Below are 17752 nucleotides of genomic sequence, written 5' to 3' on the forward strand. Positions count from 1 at the left end.
TTAACGTGTGTTATTATTTTTTTAATTTAATCTGAAATAGATTAAATTCTGTTTTAATTAAATGGCTTAGAAAAAGGTTGTGGTTTACCCATCACAACCCCTTTGGCTAACACAAAATGCAATTGACATTTAGAACAAAAATAAAGAAACATATATAATACACTTCAAATAGATAGATAGATAGACAGATAGATAGATAGATAAATAGATAGATAGATTACCCTCCCCCCCCCTTGTTTCGGTTTATAAACCTGAATTGGAAATTGGTAGTAAAAACTATTCATGACTCATGATCAAAAATTCAATAAAAATATGTTAATTCATTGAGTTGCCAGGGTTGATAAATGTAGAATATAATGAGTGTATTCTCATTGCTCTTTCAGCACATAGTTATGCCGTTGAGAAATCTGACAAATGTTTATAGGATGTGTAGTGGGTCTGTGTTATATGATAGTGCATTAATTAGGTGGTGAAGAGTTGTTCCGTATAAATTGTAAATGAAATGAGTCACACATAACCTTCTCAAACTAGTCCCTTTTCTCCACAATTTGTCAATCCATTCTTAGGCTCAAATTTCAGTGGGATATGGAAGCTGGTTTTAGGTAGAGATTAGCGTTACATTTCATGATCTGTAATTGAATACTTATGGTGGCTTTGATGTTGTATTTAAAGACTTTATAACACGTAAATTCTGAATTAGCTGGGAAAGGTGGCAAATTTAAGCTTCCTGATGAATATGTATCACTAGAAGGAATGATCTTGAGACGTGGGTGAATAAGAAACAAAAATGTTAAATTTTACGTCATATTTTGTTCCAGGTAGAGGTTATTTTTATCCTTGTTTTGTCAAAGTTTTAATGTGCTGATAAGGATAAAAATTTTGTTTCGATTTAGATATAAGTTAGGTGCTGCGCTTTGACCAAATTGATGAATTTGGGTAGAGGCTAACTTGCTCGAACATTGATTTAATGAAGAATCACACGAGTATCTGCCATAAAACAGAGTTTTGAGGAATCAAAAAAAAGATTTTGAAGGTTTGTGAATATGAATTCAATCCATGCACTATGTATGGCATCTAAAATATCTAAGGTGTAAAAGGTGTTTTTATGTTAGGTTACAAATATAATAAGGACTTAATGAACTCATTGTATTCATTCATGAATTAAAGTATAGTTTAGACCTTCTTTATAGAGTTAATAAATCTCCAAACGCACCAATTTAAATTTTGTGTTAGTGTAGTGACCTTTAGTACTCTGCCAAGTTTTGATGCTCATAGAATCCTGTAACGTTGTATTCTGTATTCTGTCAGTTTTTCCCCTTTTTATTTGTCATAAGTTTAGGAAAGGAATGACAGAGGTAAGCAGGATAGGGGGGGGGGTGACATTGATATGACACTACAGACATGATTGTGATGGTTTGGAATATACCTTGCAGCCTATACAGTAGCAGACTTTGATGACTTCCTGCATGTATTGAAGACATTTATTGATGGTGGAAGTTAGAATTAGGAAGTTCCAAGTTCAATTTAAAACATCCTTGTAGTGCACTTTTTCTCAAAGCCCTCCTTTTTTTACATTGATTTCTAGTACACTTTCATATTATTTTGGGGAAAAAATGTGGCTTTATTCATTTTATTTATTCCATAACAAATTGTATTTGAGTACATTAATATTGCATTTTTGAGTGCAAATAATCCAGTTGTAGTGATGACAACAATATGACTATTTACAATGGGACCCAGGGGGGGGGAACTTCCATTGACGAAGGAATAACATGCGTGACCACGTAAGAAAAACGTGAAAGGGATCTCTTTTTCCAGATTGGGCACGTTCTGTATGTATAGTAATAAGGCTGTCAAAAACACTAAAATAATGTCAAAAGAGAATATAATTTGCTAGGAAAACTACATGTTTGTGGTTCAATTTGCAAGGCTATAAGAAGACTAATATACATATATATATTATTATTACAAAGGATGTACTTTTTGCCCCAACACTATGTGTTTAGGGTCCAATTTGAGAGAGGTTTGTGGGATGTAGGCCTATTACTAAAACCAATGAAAATATAGGGAAAGCCGATGTTCGTGATCGCGTCCGTGACATAACAATTAAGATATCGTTGTACTTGTTTAGGGGTGAAGTCAGGGAATACTTGTCAAGGATACCATTTTGTGTCCAATACATGTTAAGGGTAGGGTTTCACACGCCAATACATGTACGTGTTAAGGGGTGCATTTTCAGAACATGGAAAATACTCTTGAGGTTGGTTTTGGAAACCCCATGGTCACGCATGGCATCCACTCAATGGTCCCCCAGGAATCGGAAACTTTCATGATGGTTTATTTTAAAGTAAATTTTGTTTGTCAGGAATATGCTGTAGAAATAAAATATTCTTTTGCAAGTCATACAGTTATTACAATCATGGTTAAAGCTTCAGTTGGAGTCTACAGTCGTGGGTTCAAAGGGGTTGAGTGCAGCAAAACCTGAAGGAGAAGGATATTAGCCCGGGGGGGGGGAGGCACTCACATGTATTGGTGGTACAGGGATGTGCCGCTTTGATGATCCCCTTTTTCAGACCTAATTTTCAGTTCTTTAGATACACCGAATAATAATAAAAAATAATACATGAGATTTGTATAGTGCACTTTCTATCTTGAATAGATGCTCAAGGCGCTTCAGAGCAGAACAACAAAAACTATTTACATATAATACATGTATGAACAACAAGTCAATGTCTATTAAAAAAACATTATACAGGTATGTTTTCAGATTGTCCTTGAAGGTGGTCACTAAAGTCTGGGTTTTCAAACTGTATGGGAGAGAATTCCATACGCTAGGCCCTGCATGAGCAAAGGCCCGTTCGCCGCATGATTTCTTAGCAACGGGAATTTGTAAGAGATTAGATGATGAGGATCGTAAATTTCTTGAGGGTTGGTAATTATGCATCAAAGACCTATTGTAACTGGGGGAAGTTCCATTGACTATATGAAAATCAAAAGAAGGATTTTAAAGACAATGCGTTCCTTCAGGGGCAACCAGTGAAGAGTTTTCAATATAGTGGTTATGTGGCTGCACTTGCTCAGAAGCCGCCCCGCCTTGCTAAGGGGGGTCTTAGCCCCACCAATTTCCCGGGGTTAAGCTTAGACCACTTCTTTTTCACACTACGTTTTAGCAAAGTGGGCTAGCACGGTAAATAGTACGGTACTATCTGGCCCTGCAAAAGAGCAGGGTTAGCCGGCTTATTGTGGTGCTAGCACCACAATTGCGGTGTTTATAGATGCAGTGTGAAAACGGAACAGGGCTAAGGAAAGTGGGGCTAAGCAATAGCCAATCACAGAAGTCGAATTGCACGTTAATCACGCTCTGTATGGTAAAATCATCAATATTCATGAGCAGTGGGATAGTCCGGGGTTAAGGCATTGACCCCGGCTAAGCAGATAGTATGGGGTTAAGAAAGACAGTGTGAATAAAAAAAAGATAGTATGGGGTTAAGGAAATGCAGTGTGAAAAGCATATATGAGTATTGAGTCAAGTAGGTCACAGTGTTTTTTTAGAGAGTGGCTAGCACTATTATAATGTTAAAGCAGTAAGTTTATCATTTTCAGAGTCATTTCAAGATTCTGATGAAATCTTTTGTTTGTGCAAAAGTTGCCAGAGATGTTATAAAGATGGATCAAGTGGTAACAGGTGTGTTAACAGAAGTTAACTTATGATTCATTTCATTCTGGATCACCTGATACCTCAGTGTTATTGTTATTTCAAAACACTTGAAATAATAGAATAGATTCTACTTATAATTCTACTTAAACTGGAACATTTGTATTTTATTTACGATATGTCCTGAATTTGCTGTGTTTTGCCAGGATCAGAAAGCATGATCCTTTAATGCACAATTGGGACCAGTTAAGTCCTGAAATAATGGTTGATGAGCTGTATTTAGACCCATTACCGCACAAGCAAACACTCTTGCCACCGAACATGAATCACAAATTAAAAATGAAAATCTGACAAAATGCTGTTTTTGTCGGGAGTATGCTCGTAGGCAGACAAGGGGATAACATAAAGGGTTTCTATCAACGCAACATTTGCTATTAATCAAGGGTAATTAGATTAACGCTTCTTTCCCCTAGAGAGGGCCCCCCAGCAGTAAATATTATTACCCAGGAAGCCTGTATGCAGAAGACTTGTCTTCAAGATATTATACAGGGTTCCATGTTATGTCTTTATCTGCTGAGCTGTAAATAAATCTTTTTAAAAATTAATGTATAAGTATAGATATTTCATAATTAATCAAATTGGATACACTTGCAATTTATTTTATTAAAGCTATCTCTGATCTGATGGTTGATGTGAAAGTTTTATTCATTTGTAATTACACTCATATTTTCTGCAGCTTACCTCCCTATAAAGACATTGTTGTATTGTAGACCCACTCTAAAGATATTCATACTTGTCATAAGTAATGGCCTTTCCAACCACTTTTAATGCATTTTCCCTTAAACTCTTAACATCTTTAGATGTCTTTCTCCTATGTTTCAGTCCTTATATTTTTGTCACAGACTTTATCAAGCCATTTAACCTTGCCTGTCTTCTTATTGGGAGTTGTACTACCTATCACAGTCTTTTTCTATTTTCCCCTAACAGTATGAAATTGTATATCATAATCATTTGCAAATATTTCAGATAAAGAGCACATAGACATCTTCTAGACACAATATTGATGAAATCCATCATTTCTCTCTTGTTTTTTTTTTTGATAACTAAATAATAGGGACATGAAAACAAAACAACACTTTGATATTGGAGATCCCCCTCGTCTGTCCTTGATTTGCCCTTTAAGAGGTATTCATATGTCATCATGCAGTTCACTTCAATAAAAACTAGTACTATGTAGGATGATTTGGTCATAATGTTATTAAAGACAATTGTATGTATGTTTATTGATACAGGTGTGCCATTGAGAAGTGTATGGGCAGTTGATGGGAAATGTGTCCATAATTAGAGCTGACATCTACTTGTAGAATAGATTATAAACAAGTTTGGGTAAGGGGGTAGGTAAATGCGTGAAAATATACACTTTTAGAAGTAACAGTTTTTCACAGGTTTAAAAAAAAGTCCCAACCGAAATTATCAGAATGTTCAATTTTAAGTTTTTCTCTGTTTTAAAAATGTCCGTGATGATATTTTTGACTGCAGTAATAAGAGAACACTGTGACTCCTCATGTTGTGGATAACATCACCAGGATATAAAGTTTTGAGCCAGGTATTTCAGTTTTGCAAACCATACTGCTTTTATAACCATATTGCAAGTCTTTGTAGTAGACTAATGTTCTGGTAATGGATTAATCTGGCGCTCACTTTGTGTGCCACATTATCCTAAAAGGAATAGTTGAAAATAGGTGAAATTATTACAATGCAATCGTTACAGATTGCTGAACGCAACATATTAGCGCCTCAACAGATTTTTATTTTCACAAATTATGCCTGTCTGTACTGCTGTTTCACATTGTTGTATAGGAAAATAATGAATGAAAGTAACTGGAAACTACAAACTACAGGAAAGGAAAGAATCTGTACCTTTTCAATTTTCAATTTCCAATTTTCCATCCAATAATTTCATATGATAAACATTCAAATCATCCTTTGTAAAGGAGGTTTGTTTGATAATGCAATTTTCTCTAGATCTACTGTATTTTTGCAACACTGCATCAGAAAGGAATAATTCTTAAAATTGGTAGCAAATTATATTAAAAAAAAGAAAAAAAAGATTACTGGTTCATATGAATTATGTAACTCTAACATTAAAACGATTTCACTCTAACATTGAAAACTTATCAACTGGACCAACTTGTATTTTTGATTGCAATATTTTGCTTCATCAGGTATAGTAGCTTTTGGTGGCAGTTTGTTGTTCACCTGTGACGGGGTCGGGGAATTTCAGAAGTGTCAAGAAATCTTCCCCCAAAGTACCATGGGTGAATAAGATATTGCCACCAAAGGTAATTTGTCCTAAAGAATTGCAATGAAAAATACAAGTAAGTCCATTCGACAAGTTATTACACTTATTCAATTATTTAAATCTATCTGAATGATTGAGAACATTTGCATCTGATATAAAAAAAACTTTGCTAAGAAAAGAAATGGAGAGATTGTCTGGCGCTATAATTGTAGCAAAATTATGTCATAGCTCTAAAGATGTTTTAAATGTGTGGCAGACGGATCAAAGCTTCTGTTTGTTTTATATAAAAAAACTTTTTTTCTCTCATTCATTCTCTTAAAAAAAATTGGAGTAGGTCTATGATTTTATTAAAGTAGATAAACATATGTTCTGGGGTATCAAACTATAGAGTAAAATAGGGATATTTGTTGGGCATGTATTAAGCAGTATATGTGTAACATCAGAGGTCATTAGTGCAATGTGATAAATAGGAAAGACAATTGATATGGATGCATGATTCACCTTCTTTTAGGAGAGGGGCCTTCCACTTTTGATCCTTTTCAGCGGAAATTTCTGTCAGAAAACTTACGATTATTTTACCCTCTTGAGGGAGATGGGAGGCTTGTTCCCCAAAGGTGAGGTTAGTTCTGCGTCTGTGGCCTGCCGGAAGAGAATGCTATCAAACCTGTTCAGATCAGCCTCATGTTAAACCCCTAAGCTAGGACTGTGCCAAGACTATTTGGTGTATGTATTAAGAAGCAGAGGGGGTCTAAGCAATCCATAGTATTGTATTCGTAACATTTCTGGAGATTTTCAAGGTCAAATAAGATGAAACTTTTAATTGTTTCTATACATGTATTTCTGTTATGCCTTTTGTAAGGGGGATGGCTTTAAGCTACTGGCTCTTGCATACATTTGGGTTTGCCTAATCACAAAAAATTTGAGTGCTGAAGGTCCTTTAACAATTTGATTAGAATCAATTGATTTGATTAGTAAAATAAACCTGATAATGTGTTTATAGTACTAGTTTTGAATATTGAATAAGGATCTGGAACCTGAAAATGTGTTTACCCTGGTTTTGTTTATAAAGGGTTGAAGTTCTTTAAATTATTCAATTACCAAAAGCATGAGTTTCACTTTTGGTAGGAACTTGAGCAAATCCAAAGTCCTTTTAGTCTGTGGAAATAAATTAAAGGAAGGGGGGGTGACTTGTTTTAATATTGTAGTAAGTATGAAGCCAAGCAAGTGTTGATTGGTTGTATAGGGAAATGAGAGTTTGCCCCAGTTCCTTGGTTTAGAACAGCTCTAATAATAAACATAGAAGAGAGGGGCAACCAAGACAGGCAGTGGGCAATTTAGCAAGAGGAAAGTGACCTCATCGTATCTATTCCTGGATAGCGAGGTAGTGCGCATGCTTGTGAGAGTAACAGGACTGCGCTTGAGTTTCTCTCGGTTGCTCGTTTTCAGTTGTCATTCATTCCATCGTGTTCAACCCGGCGCTGGTAGCTGGGGTAAATTCCTCTTCACAAAAAAAGAAAACACATCAAACTTTTATTTTATTTTCTTCAATCATCATTCCTCCATGATCACCATCATCTTCATTGTCACCAGAAAGATCGCGACTGTCCCGTTTTGTTCTTTCTTTCTCGTTTGAGAGCCGCCAATCCTTTAAGCATTTATTCTGTACGTTATTCAGCTCGCTGGTAGAGCTTGAGACGGTAAGAATGTATGGCGGAATAGCTGTCATGGTGCCCTACTACGGTACTCACGCACATCAACAGGTATGTAACTAACCTCTTTTATTCTTGTCAAAAAAATGCATGTAAAATTGTTATTTATTCACTGCCATTTGAAGAAAGCATCGACTTATAAACAAGATTGAGTTGATTGCAAAAAACTCCAGAGTTTGATGATAATTAAACTGATTTTCATGTTTGAAAAACATCTTTTGCACGATCATCTTTGCATTGGTTAATGTTTTATAGTGACATTCTTGATGAGAAATAAGTTTTGCATGTCTTTGATTTAAATTGAAATATGTTACATAAACTTCTACTGCTATGGTGGTTCTCATCAAAGTCTGTTCAACAACTATGATATGAGGGTTGATTGTGTGTTGTTTCAAGCATGCAGTACACAAATTGTGATTTGTGCTGATTCAGGTGTATTATGATCATTAAAGATATGAAATGAAAATTTCTTCATTTCTTGGCAAATATGAATTTTTGATGAAAGCTCTAAGTTCAGATATGCATGCCCGATGGTTGGACAATTCTTAAGAAAGAATTGTATCTTTGTTTATGTTTAAACTTATGTGATGTAGAGAACTCTGTTTGTGCTGACATTTGATAGTACTGAAAATATATATTTATTTTTCAAATAGTCAATTTTTGATGTTGACAGTTATACTTTAATAGAATAAGGGCATATATCGTGAAGACTATATTTAATTACAGCTAGGTTTGGTTTCCCCCAAAGAGATTGTATTTTATTATAGGCCTATAAGTTTTATTTTTCAAATCATTTTTGTAGCCCAATGACTTTAAACTGTTTTTGTGTGTGGATGTTTAATCTACATATACATGTTAAATGAAGTAGAAGCTGTGCTTGTGTAGTAAAACATGCAAAGCTGGAATGAAGAAAACACACACACCAAAGATACCTTTGTAGGCTTGTCCCAATTCGTTAAAAAAATGCATTTTCAAAAGAAATAGAGACCAAGGAAAAATCAAACACTGCTTATCAAAATATGTTTATAAAGTTAATGTTTATCGCTGCATTATTAAACTTTGCATTTAGAATTTAGGATCTAATTTCAAGGACAAGTTTATTTAGGGGTAAAGAGCATTTTATATGCTTAAAACTAATTTGGATGCTTAGGGGGTTTTAGGGGAATTCATTGCTGGCACTTAATTAGCAGAGATCCCCACTTCGCTTCTTATTACTTGGGCGTGGTGAAAATCCCCTTCAAAGCTGTGAGAAATATGATCGGGTGATTTTACCAATTGCAGGATTTTGAATTAATCTTTTTGGTTTTTCTGAAAGGTCATATATCCAGTAAATAACAGCTGCTTTATCAAAGGTGATGTTTATTGGTTTAGAAATCTGCAACAGAGTTTAAATTGTGTGGAATTAGGTGAGTCTTTTTGACACAATCCATGATTTACAGGTATTTTTATGGTGTTCATCCAACTTCTTTCTTTTGTCTGTTGGTAGGTGAGAATGACCGCTTCATGATCTGACCATAGATTATATTGAAATGTAACCAGAAATGTTTTTTAAAGTAGTTTCAAATTGTAAAATGGCCAAACTTCAAATGATGATGAATGAAGAAATCTTGTCTTAGGGTGATGTGGAGATAATGACCTTCAGATGACCTCTCATCATGTCTTGGATGTTCAGTGCACACATGACTCTATCCCACCCCAGTCTAATGGTCGCCTGAACATAATCCTCACAATGCCACATGAGTGTGATGGGTTTTTTTTTATGTACAGCTCCAGACAAAACTCCTGCAAGTTTCTTAATCCTTAATACCCACTTCCTTGTCTCCCCTTTGTCTTGGCCAAGGATCATCTGGCTGACAACACCTGGCAACAAGATGCTTCTATCAATCAAAAACAACATTATTCATGTCATTATTGGCTTCTTATTATATGGATGGATATGATAGGAACAATTAAGGAACATAAATGGAAGAAATTGTCCAGCTTCTTGGACAAATCGCGCTTGTGGATTTCTTTTTTAATTAGTTATTTTTGTTTGTTTTGAATATATCCTTTTGTATTGAGATAGATCAATTTTTATTTGTATTTATTTATATATATATTTTTCATAGATATATTTATTTATATATTTTATGTTTCCACATACATGCACCATTTAAAAAATTCTTCTCAGTTTATTAGAAACGTTCTCAACTTGTACCAATATTTATTCTTGGGACTTTTTTATTTTTAATCTGATTTTGGGTGTTAGTATTAACCCCATCTTAGCAAGACATTTTATACCTACTGTATTTTACCATTTTGAGAGTTAAAAATGAATACATTTTTATATTCTGACAGGACTTTTAGTGCCACCTGGCTATGTAAATATATCATAATGACATTCAAAATAAATGTGTGCACAGATAAATCCAACCATGTTTTACATAATAGCAAAGAAAAAATCATATAATGAAATACAAAACTGAGAGTGAGTGGATGACATTAGTTCCCTCATTTGCATGTGTTGTGAACTTCACAGTTACAGCTATTTTGTTAAAACTTGAAATACCTTTTCTGGTTTATTAAATGGACTTATTGTTGCAGTGGACTTGGCCGTAAATTGTCTGCCTTTTTGCACAGTAGCTATTTATAGGTTTGATAATGGGTATGCTGAGATTGACCATTATCATCCTGTGGCATTTCGTTTTAACGTATCCATTGCGGTCTTCCAAATCTTGAAGATTTCCAGCTGCAAATGAGGGAATTGAATAACAGGATATTGGCATATTCCTACAGTTTGCAAGTGGTCTCTTGTGTTGATATGGGAAGCTGAGAGAAGGAGAAGAGGGGTAATGTTAGGCAGATGCTTCGCTTGCTGGGTTAGAATTGGACCAATAGAAGGTTCAAAGGCCAATGACACATATAGATAAGAGAGCATTTGACAAAAAAAGGGTAATTTAACTCTAGCAAAGAGCTAATTTGAATGACAATGAGGAGAAAATCAAAATATTTCATATTTCATATAATAAAATACAAAAGAAATAGTGAGTGAGTGATGTCATTACTTCCCTCATTTGCATACCGACCGAGATGTGCATATAACTGTTTTGTGAAATGAAGCGAAACTTCAAAATGTCATAACTTTCTTATTTTACATCTGATTTTGATGAAATTTTCAGTGTTATGCTTGTCGATTTTTTCTCTTTTTATTCAAATCAAGTTTTTGTTGGGGTGGACTTGTCCTTTAACACTTTGATCTGGTGATTCTGACTAGGTTCTGGATTCAAACTTCAGCCATGGTGCTAATTTCCTTTAGCAAGAAATCAATCCACATTGTGCTGTACAGTACTCAGCGATGAATGGGCCAAAGCCTAGATAATTTTAGTGTATTTTTTATTCTACTACCGAAATGTCTAATATAAATGCTATTTATTGTTATTGATATATATATATGGCATCATGGAAGGGAAATATTGATTACTCACTTTATTTTGTGGGTGTAATGTAACTCTAACAATTACTCGGATAACATTGTAAACTGACGGTTATATTCTTAATATGATTATCACTTGAAAAACAAAACTTCCAAAAATTTGTCACATCTTTTGAGAGCTCACAAGATTTTTTTAAAATTAGGAGTGGATCGAAATCACTTTCTATGGGCCATGAATCCCACCTTTTTCATACAATCCCACACATACTAAAATATTGCTTTATAAAGAGAGGTTGAGAGAGGTGAAGTATAGGTTGCAATCTGTTCTCAGAGACCTGTAGCTGCTGTATAAGGGTGCCAATCTAGGGATGATCGTATTACCAAAGACCAGGTGTGATTCAGGGTTGTCAGAATAGATCACTACATCCATGCTTTGTAGGCCGACGGGCCGATCAATGAGATCTAAATTGAATGTTAAGCCTGATTAAAAGAAATTCGTCATATGGGTAGTTGCCTACTTCCTGTTTAATTTGTGTATATTGAGTTGTGTAACTCGGTGATTATATCGCTGCAGGAAGCACACTTGTTGTATGCCGTTGTTGTCGTGTGCTGTTGTGCGCTCATGGTCACTGTACATGAAGAAAATGGGTTTTGATTATTTTCCGTTTTATTTTGAAAATCAAATGTGACCAGACATGACCAGTATATTGTATATTTTGATAAGAGCAGAAGATGATTTGATACTGGGCATGTTACCATTTGTTAACTTAAGTATGTTGAATGATGGTAGGGAATTCCTTTCAATTTGATTTTTTACAAAATAGGAATAAAATGACATAGTTTAAGCAAGGAGTCAGGTTATTCTTAGAGTAACATTGTCATTTTCGGTAAAATTGAAGGATGTAATTGTAATGGAATATTTGAAATATGAATCATGTTACTGTTGGTGTTCTGAAAGTTGCCAGTTTGTGACATTAAACCTAGTTTTCTTGCACTATTGTTGCTATGGTCACAGTTCTCTAATAACCCTTCCCAATTCACCTCTAACCTGCAACCAATTATATGATTTGTCCTTTATACCTTTTGTGTCGATATAGATGCTTTACCTTGCCACATCCTTCTCTTTTGAATGATTCTATCTTTGTTTTCAAGGTCTTGTTTAGCTTAAACAAGAAACTTTCACCCCGTGTTCCCCAGTAGAATTTTCATTTGAGTTGCCCGTTTGGAGCATACCTTCCTTCTGTTACAACCAATGTTCCCTTGTGTGTTTTTATCAGGTAATACTCTCCCAATTTGGAAAATTGTCATGAATTTACTCACCCCCAAATATAGCTTGAAATGATGGCTTTAAAATAGCACACTGCGGTCCCTAAGGCCAATAGAGGGGGATGACTATACAGCCATCTATTTTAAGAACCAAAGCACACTGTTTGTGATACGCCAAGTGGCGCGGCCTGTTACTGCAGTTAAGACATGTTAAAATGGTTGTCTGCATGCAAATCCTGAGGGATACCACTTTATTGAAAGAGGATGCTTGGCCCCTAGAACTGTCTAATTTTGTTTATTTGAATTTAGGTGGAAAACATAGTGATTTGACTATCCTGGGCAAAACAGACGTTCTTTTCAGATATCTAGATTTGTTTTATTATGCATTGTAATAGACAAGTCCATTTTTTCTTCTAGGAGGGTCATACATGTAGACAATTCAGTCAGATGCGAGTAAAAAGCCATTATGTTGATTCAGAATATTTGGGTAAATTTTTCACAATTTTAAGCACTATTTAAAGTAATCATTGGTAGGTGTCTTACCTCTTGTCACCATTTTTCATAGCATCTTTTGATTGGCAGTGATCACATTTTTGACAAATGAACACCTCTGATCAGAATACCATATTAGCAAGAGATTATATAACTGGGAACCCTTCCCATAACAAGGTGACTAAAAGGACACTACATGTCATTGCTTATGTCTAATGTATGCCACACTAACACCATTTCTGAATCATGGCTACCCACCTACTCATCAAAGATTCTAAGCAACTACTTATAATTATTAGGTGAATATGTCCTTGATCTATTGAGAACCCAAGACGTGGTATATATTTGTTGCCTTGCAGTCTGCTCTAGAAGCTCCACTTAAGAAAAACTTACACAAACTATAAAAGAATTAAGAAAATCATCAGTGAAATTAATGCAAATGTTAGAGTCTCTGGATCCCTCTTACTTTATAAACCTTTTGAAACTGATTTGTTTTTTAATTCAACAGTTTTTATCTTATGTATATATACTTAAGCTGTGGTGTTTTTATTTTCTGTTCTATCTACTTTAGCATTGGTTACCCAGGTATCATGGTTAGCATTGATGCCCCTTTCCTTTATATTGCACTTAATCTAAATTTGTTGTTTAAGCCTTGCTATTTTAACTGTCTTCCAGGGTAGTATTCATGGTTTGGCGTAAAGCCAGTTATGACGATCACAAGCATCTGATCAAGTCAAAATGAGTTTGATACCTAGACTGAACTTGGCTCCCCATACCAAAGGTCAACAATTAAACAAAATTTACTCAAAAATATACCAAATCTTGCAGAAATCATCAAACTTGATGGATAAAGTGCCAACAATAACATCTACTACTTTTTACCATTCCATCTAGAGGTCTGATGCAGATTCTTAGATTCTTTCACAACACATGATATGGAGGAAAGCATTTGATCCTAGTCTTTAGTTGTAGGGGTAAGTCCTTCAAAAATATGGGGGCTCCAATCACAGTGACTAATAATTCTTTTGTAAACAACCAAACCGAGAGGCAAAAGATTTACTGTTTTGTAGCTGAAAAGGTATATTGCCAAAACTCATCTGGGTATCATGATTTTCTTTTTGCTTGTTTTGAATTGAAATGTAAACTTGAGTTAAGTATGTAAAATTTGAGAATCCATATGGAAACATTTCAAGCAAAGATGCTTTACCAGGGCAATGCAGCTATGTATAATCGTCCTTATCAAAGATTCTACATCATTTTACTGGATATCTATTGAAATGTTCAATGTCTAAATCCTATTTTGTTTGTGGTTTTGAACAATACCTTTCTGTCTAAAAAGAGCAGTGAGAATTAAGCAGATGCACAAGTTAAAGAACTATGTCTTACTGTAGCAATTCTTTTCAAAGATGTATTAATTTTCAAGTAGTGTAAACTGCCACTTTTTAGATGTGGAAATTACAGCCAAAAGACAAAATTGATGTTTATTTCACACATTCCTTGAGTTTGGTCACATGTTTGTGATGAACTTAATTTTTGAATTATTAATAGTTTGATGTTTTTAATTTTGGTATTTGACATCATAAAGAGACATCTTTCCATACATGAATGACATTGATATTACCATGGGATATTTATCTCACAATTAATTAAGTGTGAAGAATGCAGGTTGTGGATGCCACTGTGCAACTAAGTGATCTAGTGAGGATGCAATGAGGATATTACCTCTGACAAGGCACACAATGTCTTCCTTGATTTGACAGGATTACAATTGTCAAGGTTATGATGACCTCCTTTAACCCTGGCCAACGCCCTCACCTTGCAGGCGGGTGCTACTGTTCTTAGAGCGATTAGCGCGATGACTGGTACTTGATCAGGGACACATCATTGATGAGGGATTACCAGAGAGAATTGGAAACAGGAAAAAACAAGTTGTAATCTACCACCATGGGGTTCAACTTAGGTTCACACGAAACAGAAACAATGGAATTTTGTACTTGGACTTTGAATGATTTATTGTTTTCAGGAATTAATTTCTTGGTTTTATGAATTATAGTCATTAACATAATATGCAATGGGCCATTTAGACCGATTTACATGATTTGATGAATCTGCATGTCAATATCCAGAACTCACATAATTTAGAAATTATTATGAGACCCTATCCTCTTCCATTCAAGTAAACAATGATCTTAAATATCTTTTATCTAATTTTATTCAAAAGTTTCAAATTACTTAATGGGGATAGCCATCATCTATAAATGCTTGTCTATAATTTTGTTCATATAATTTCAGCATTTTTATCAAGCCATGAGTTTTTATCAAGCCTAGAACTACTGTCATTTTTTTTTGGTCGTTAAATACTTAAGACCCTTTTATCTTTAAATTTTCTTGGTCTAGACACTCAAGTTAAGGAAGAAGCTTTGGGTTTCTGTGACAGGAAAAGAGAGATTAACACATTGTCTGCCAAGCCCTGGTGTGTCACAATTTGGGCTAAAACATAATACCAAATTATTATAGTAGGGCATACCATCAAGCTCATATACTAGTATGTAGATGGACAGGCTGATGAATATAGCAACATAGTTTTCTTTTTTGGTCTCCCTTCCAATATAGTCAAATGTCTGGAGGTTTAAGAATATTTTTTTATAAATCAATTTAATGATATTTGAATTTTATTTTTAACCCTTCCCTTTCCTGATCTTTGACTGTGGAGGAATCTCTATCACAAATATTTTGAACTATGTGTGTATGTATTTTGTTATTTTGTGGTAGAGGGGACTAGGGATTTTATGCTTTTTTTTTTACACAAATTGAAATATAAAAGGGAATCAAATGTAATGAATGCTCCTTCTTTTCAAAGCTGATTTTTATGTCAGGTTTATAGGTTCCACAAGTTATTCAGATTGAATCCCCTCTTAAAAATATATGCCTTTCATTTCTCTTTTTAAACTCACTTAGTATTCTGGACTATTCTGTTTCTTTAATCAGATATTCATCTTTTGATATGAAATGTATATCATTTCTGTATATATAAAACGAAAACCACTGACTCTGAATCACATCCACTCTTCACTAAAGTACCATGTTTAACTTTATCTTTATATTTCATTTCAAAACATTTCAAAGAAATTATATCATAAAAGGTCAGGAAGGAAGGTAATGCTAATCAGACAGCTTCCTTGTTAATACCTTATAATTCCCTAATGTGAGGGGGTCAGTTATCAATTCTAATATTTCTCCTTTTCACCATCTTTTCGGACGTGATCTTTAAATTCAGATTGGCATTACAGGATAGGTTAATATCCCTTCGCCCTCCCCTTCTCTCAACTCGCATTTCATGTTTCCTATTGAACCTTTCTTGCAAATGTGTTCACTTTGTATAAAGATTTGTAAACAAAATGTCCTTGATGAGTTTCTTAACATTGCTTCCTCTTGTATTTCCATCTCTTAACATCCTGCCTTTCATTCTCAATTAATTTCATTTCTTAGTTAATGAGAAATGAAAGTTGAGTCTGCTGTGCTTTTTGACACTGATAGCTAATTTCATGATATATAGGTTCTCTCTTATCCACCAATCAATCATTTTATGCATCCTCTCTAAAGCACCTACTTGGATATATTTGTTGACTATGTTCTTTTTAACTGTAAATACTATTAAGTTATTAACAACATGTGAGAGCTATAATTTTGTCTTCTAGAGTATTGATTAATTGCAGATATATAGTTCATGTAATCAAGTTAAGTGTAAAATTTTGTTTCTTAGGGAGCTCTTAACTTCAAAGCAAGATATTTAGCATATTAACAATTTATGTCTGCTTATTATTTTAACAGAGATTGTGAAAGCATCCCCAAAGGTATCCAATTTAGACCAACAATTGCGTGTTCAAATGTGAAACATCAAAGTTTGGTATGCCTTGCAAGTCATGTAAAGTAAAATCTTGGTATTTCAGAGTTTTCTGTCTTGTCATTCTGATGATGTTGATTGTATGAATGTTTCATTGAAATTCATACTATCATGATCACTTTGAATTACAGATGGATATCTTTTGGAAATCATGTTATTTTTTTTCTGAAGAACAGAACAATCAATCGATTAGCTGGAATTTTGTTCTTGCCCAGTATTGAAATCAAATTCATGTTTTGCTAAAAAAGGTTTTTTTCATCTGATATCAGTCTTTTCATTCCTAGCAGGAAAACAACACATGATACCGAATGTATTTTGTTACAGGTGTGGAGGGAAAGAAGTCGATTGTGCTTGTTTTAATAAGTATTAGGAAATGCTTTCTATTTGAGCAGTTGTGGAAAACCAAATTTTAATCTGAAAAGTTTATTTTGGCACTTCATTTATCTTGTCTTTCTCTCCTTATATGTTGACCAAACTTTGTAGGTGTACACTCCAAATATTTCGTACTTTATTTCAGTTCCTTTCAATATGTTTTCACACACAGGTTTCATGAGTTGAGAAGGAAGCATCCAATGATTCTCCTCTGTTGTCATCAGAATTCATTGTTTGATTGAATGAAAAGCAGATGATTGACATATTTTCATATTCTCATTTTCTGCAGGTGAATACAAAACTGGAGAACCCAACCAGATTCCATCTCCAGCAAAATCAGAGACGTCAGGTGGAACAGTACCTATCTAACCAGAATAACCCTAACCCAAACAACGTCCGAGGTATGGTGTCGTCATCCCAGTCACCAAACAACAGGAGAGTCAGTGGTTCTCACTCCAGTGTACCCAATAGTCCTATGTCAACATCACAAGAGGTGAGTACCTCAGGATGTCTTCTTAGGTTCATGTTTATTTTTTTTACTCCAAAGGTTAGCGATTAATCACTTAATGAAATGGCCTATCAAGATTATCATTGCATGTGCATTTTACTCAGTAGACTGACTAGGAACCAATCCGAACTG

The 17752-nt window shown here is 34.5% G+C and overlaps 1 protein-coding gene across 5 annotated transcripts in view; it reads left to right on the top strand.

The window, feature by feature from the left end:
* LOC121410498 (transcription factor E3-like) overlaps positions 1 to 17752 on the top strand; it is a 63377-nt gene that overhangs the window by 33298 nt on the left and 12327 nt on the right. For 4 of the 5 annotated variants that reach the window (XM_041602635.1, XM_041602636.1, XM_041602638.1 and 1 more), the window contains exon 3: positions 17402 to 17605. In XM_041602635.1, the coding sequence (XP_041458569.1) occupies positions 17402 to 17605 (204 nt within the window). Of the gene's footprint in view, positions 1 to 7359; positions 7718 to 17401; positions 17606 to 17752 lie in introns of those variants that run through there. The other variant, XM_041602639.1, reaches the window with a different exon arrangement.

The sequence above is a fragment of the Lytechinus variegatus genome, chromosome 3, assembly GCF_018143015.1.
Source record: "Lytechinus variegatus isolate NC3 chromosome 3, Lvar_3.0, whole genome shotgun sequence".
In the NCBI taxonomy this organism is placed as follows: domain Eukaryota; kingdom Metazoa; phylum Echinodermata; class Echinoidea; order Temnopleuroida; family Toxopneustidae; genus Lytechinus; species Lytechinus variegatus.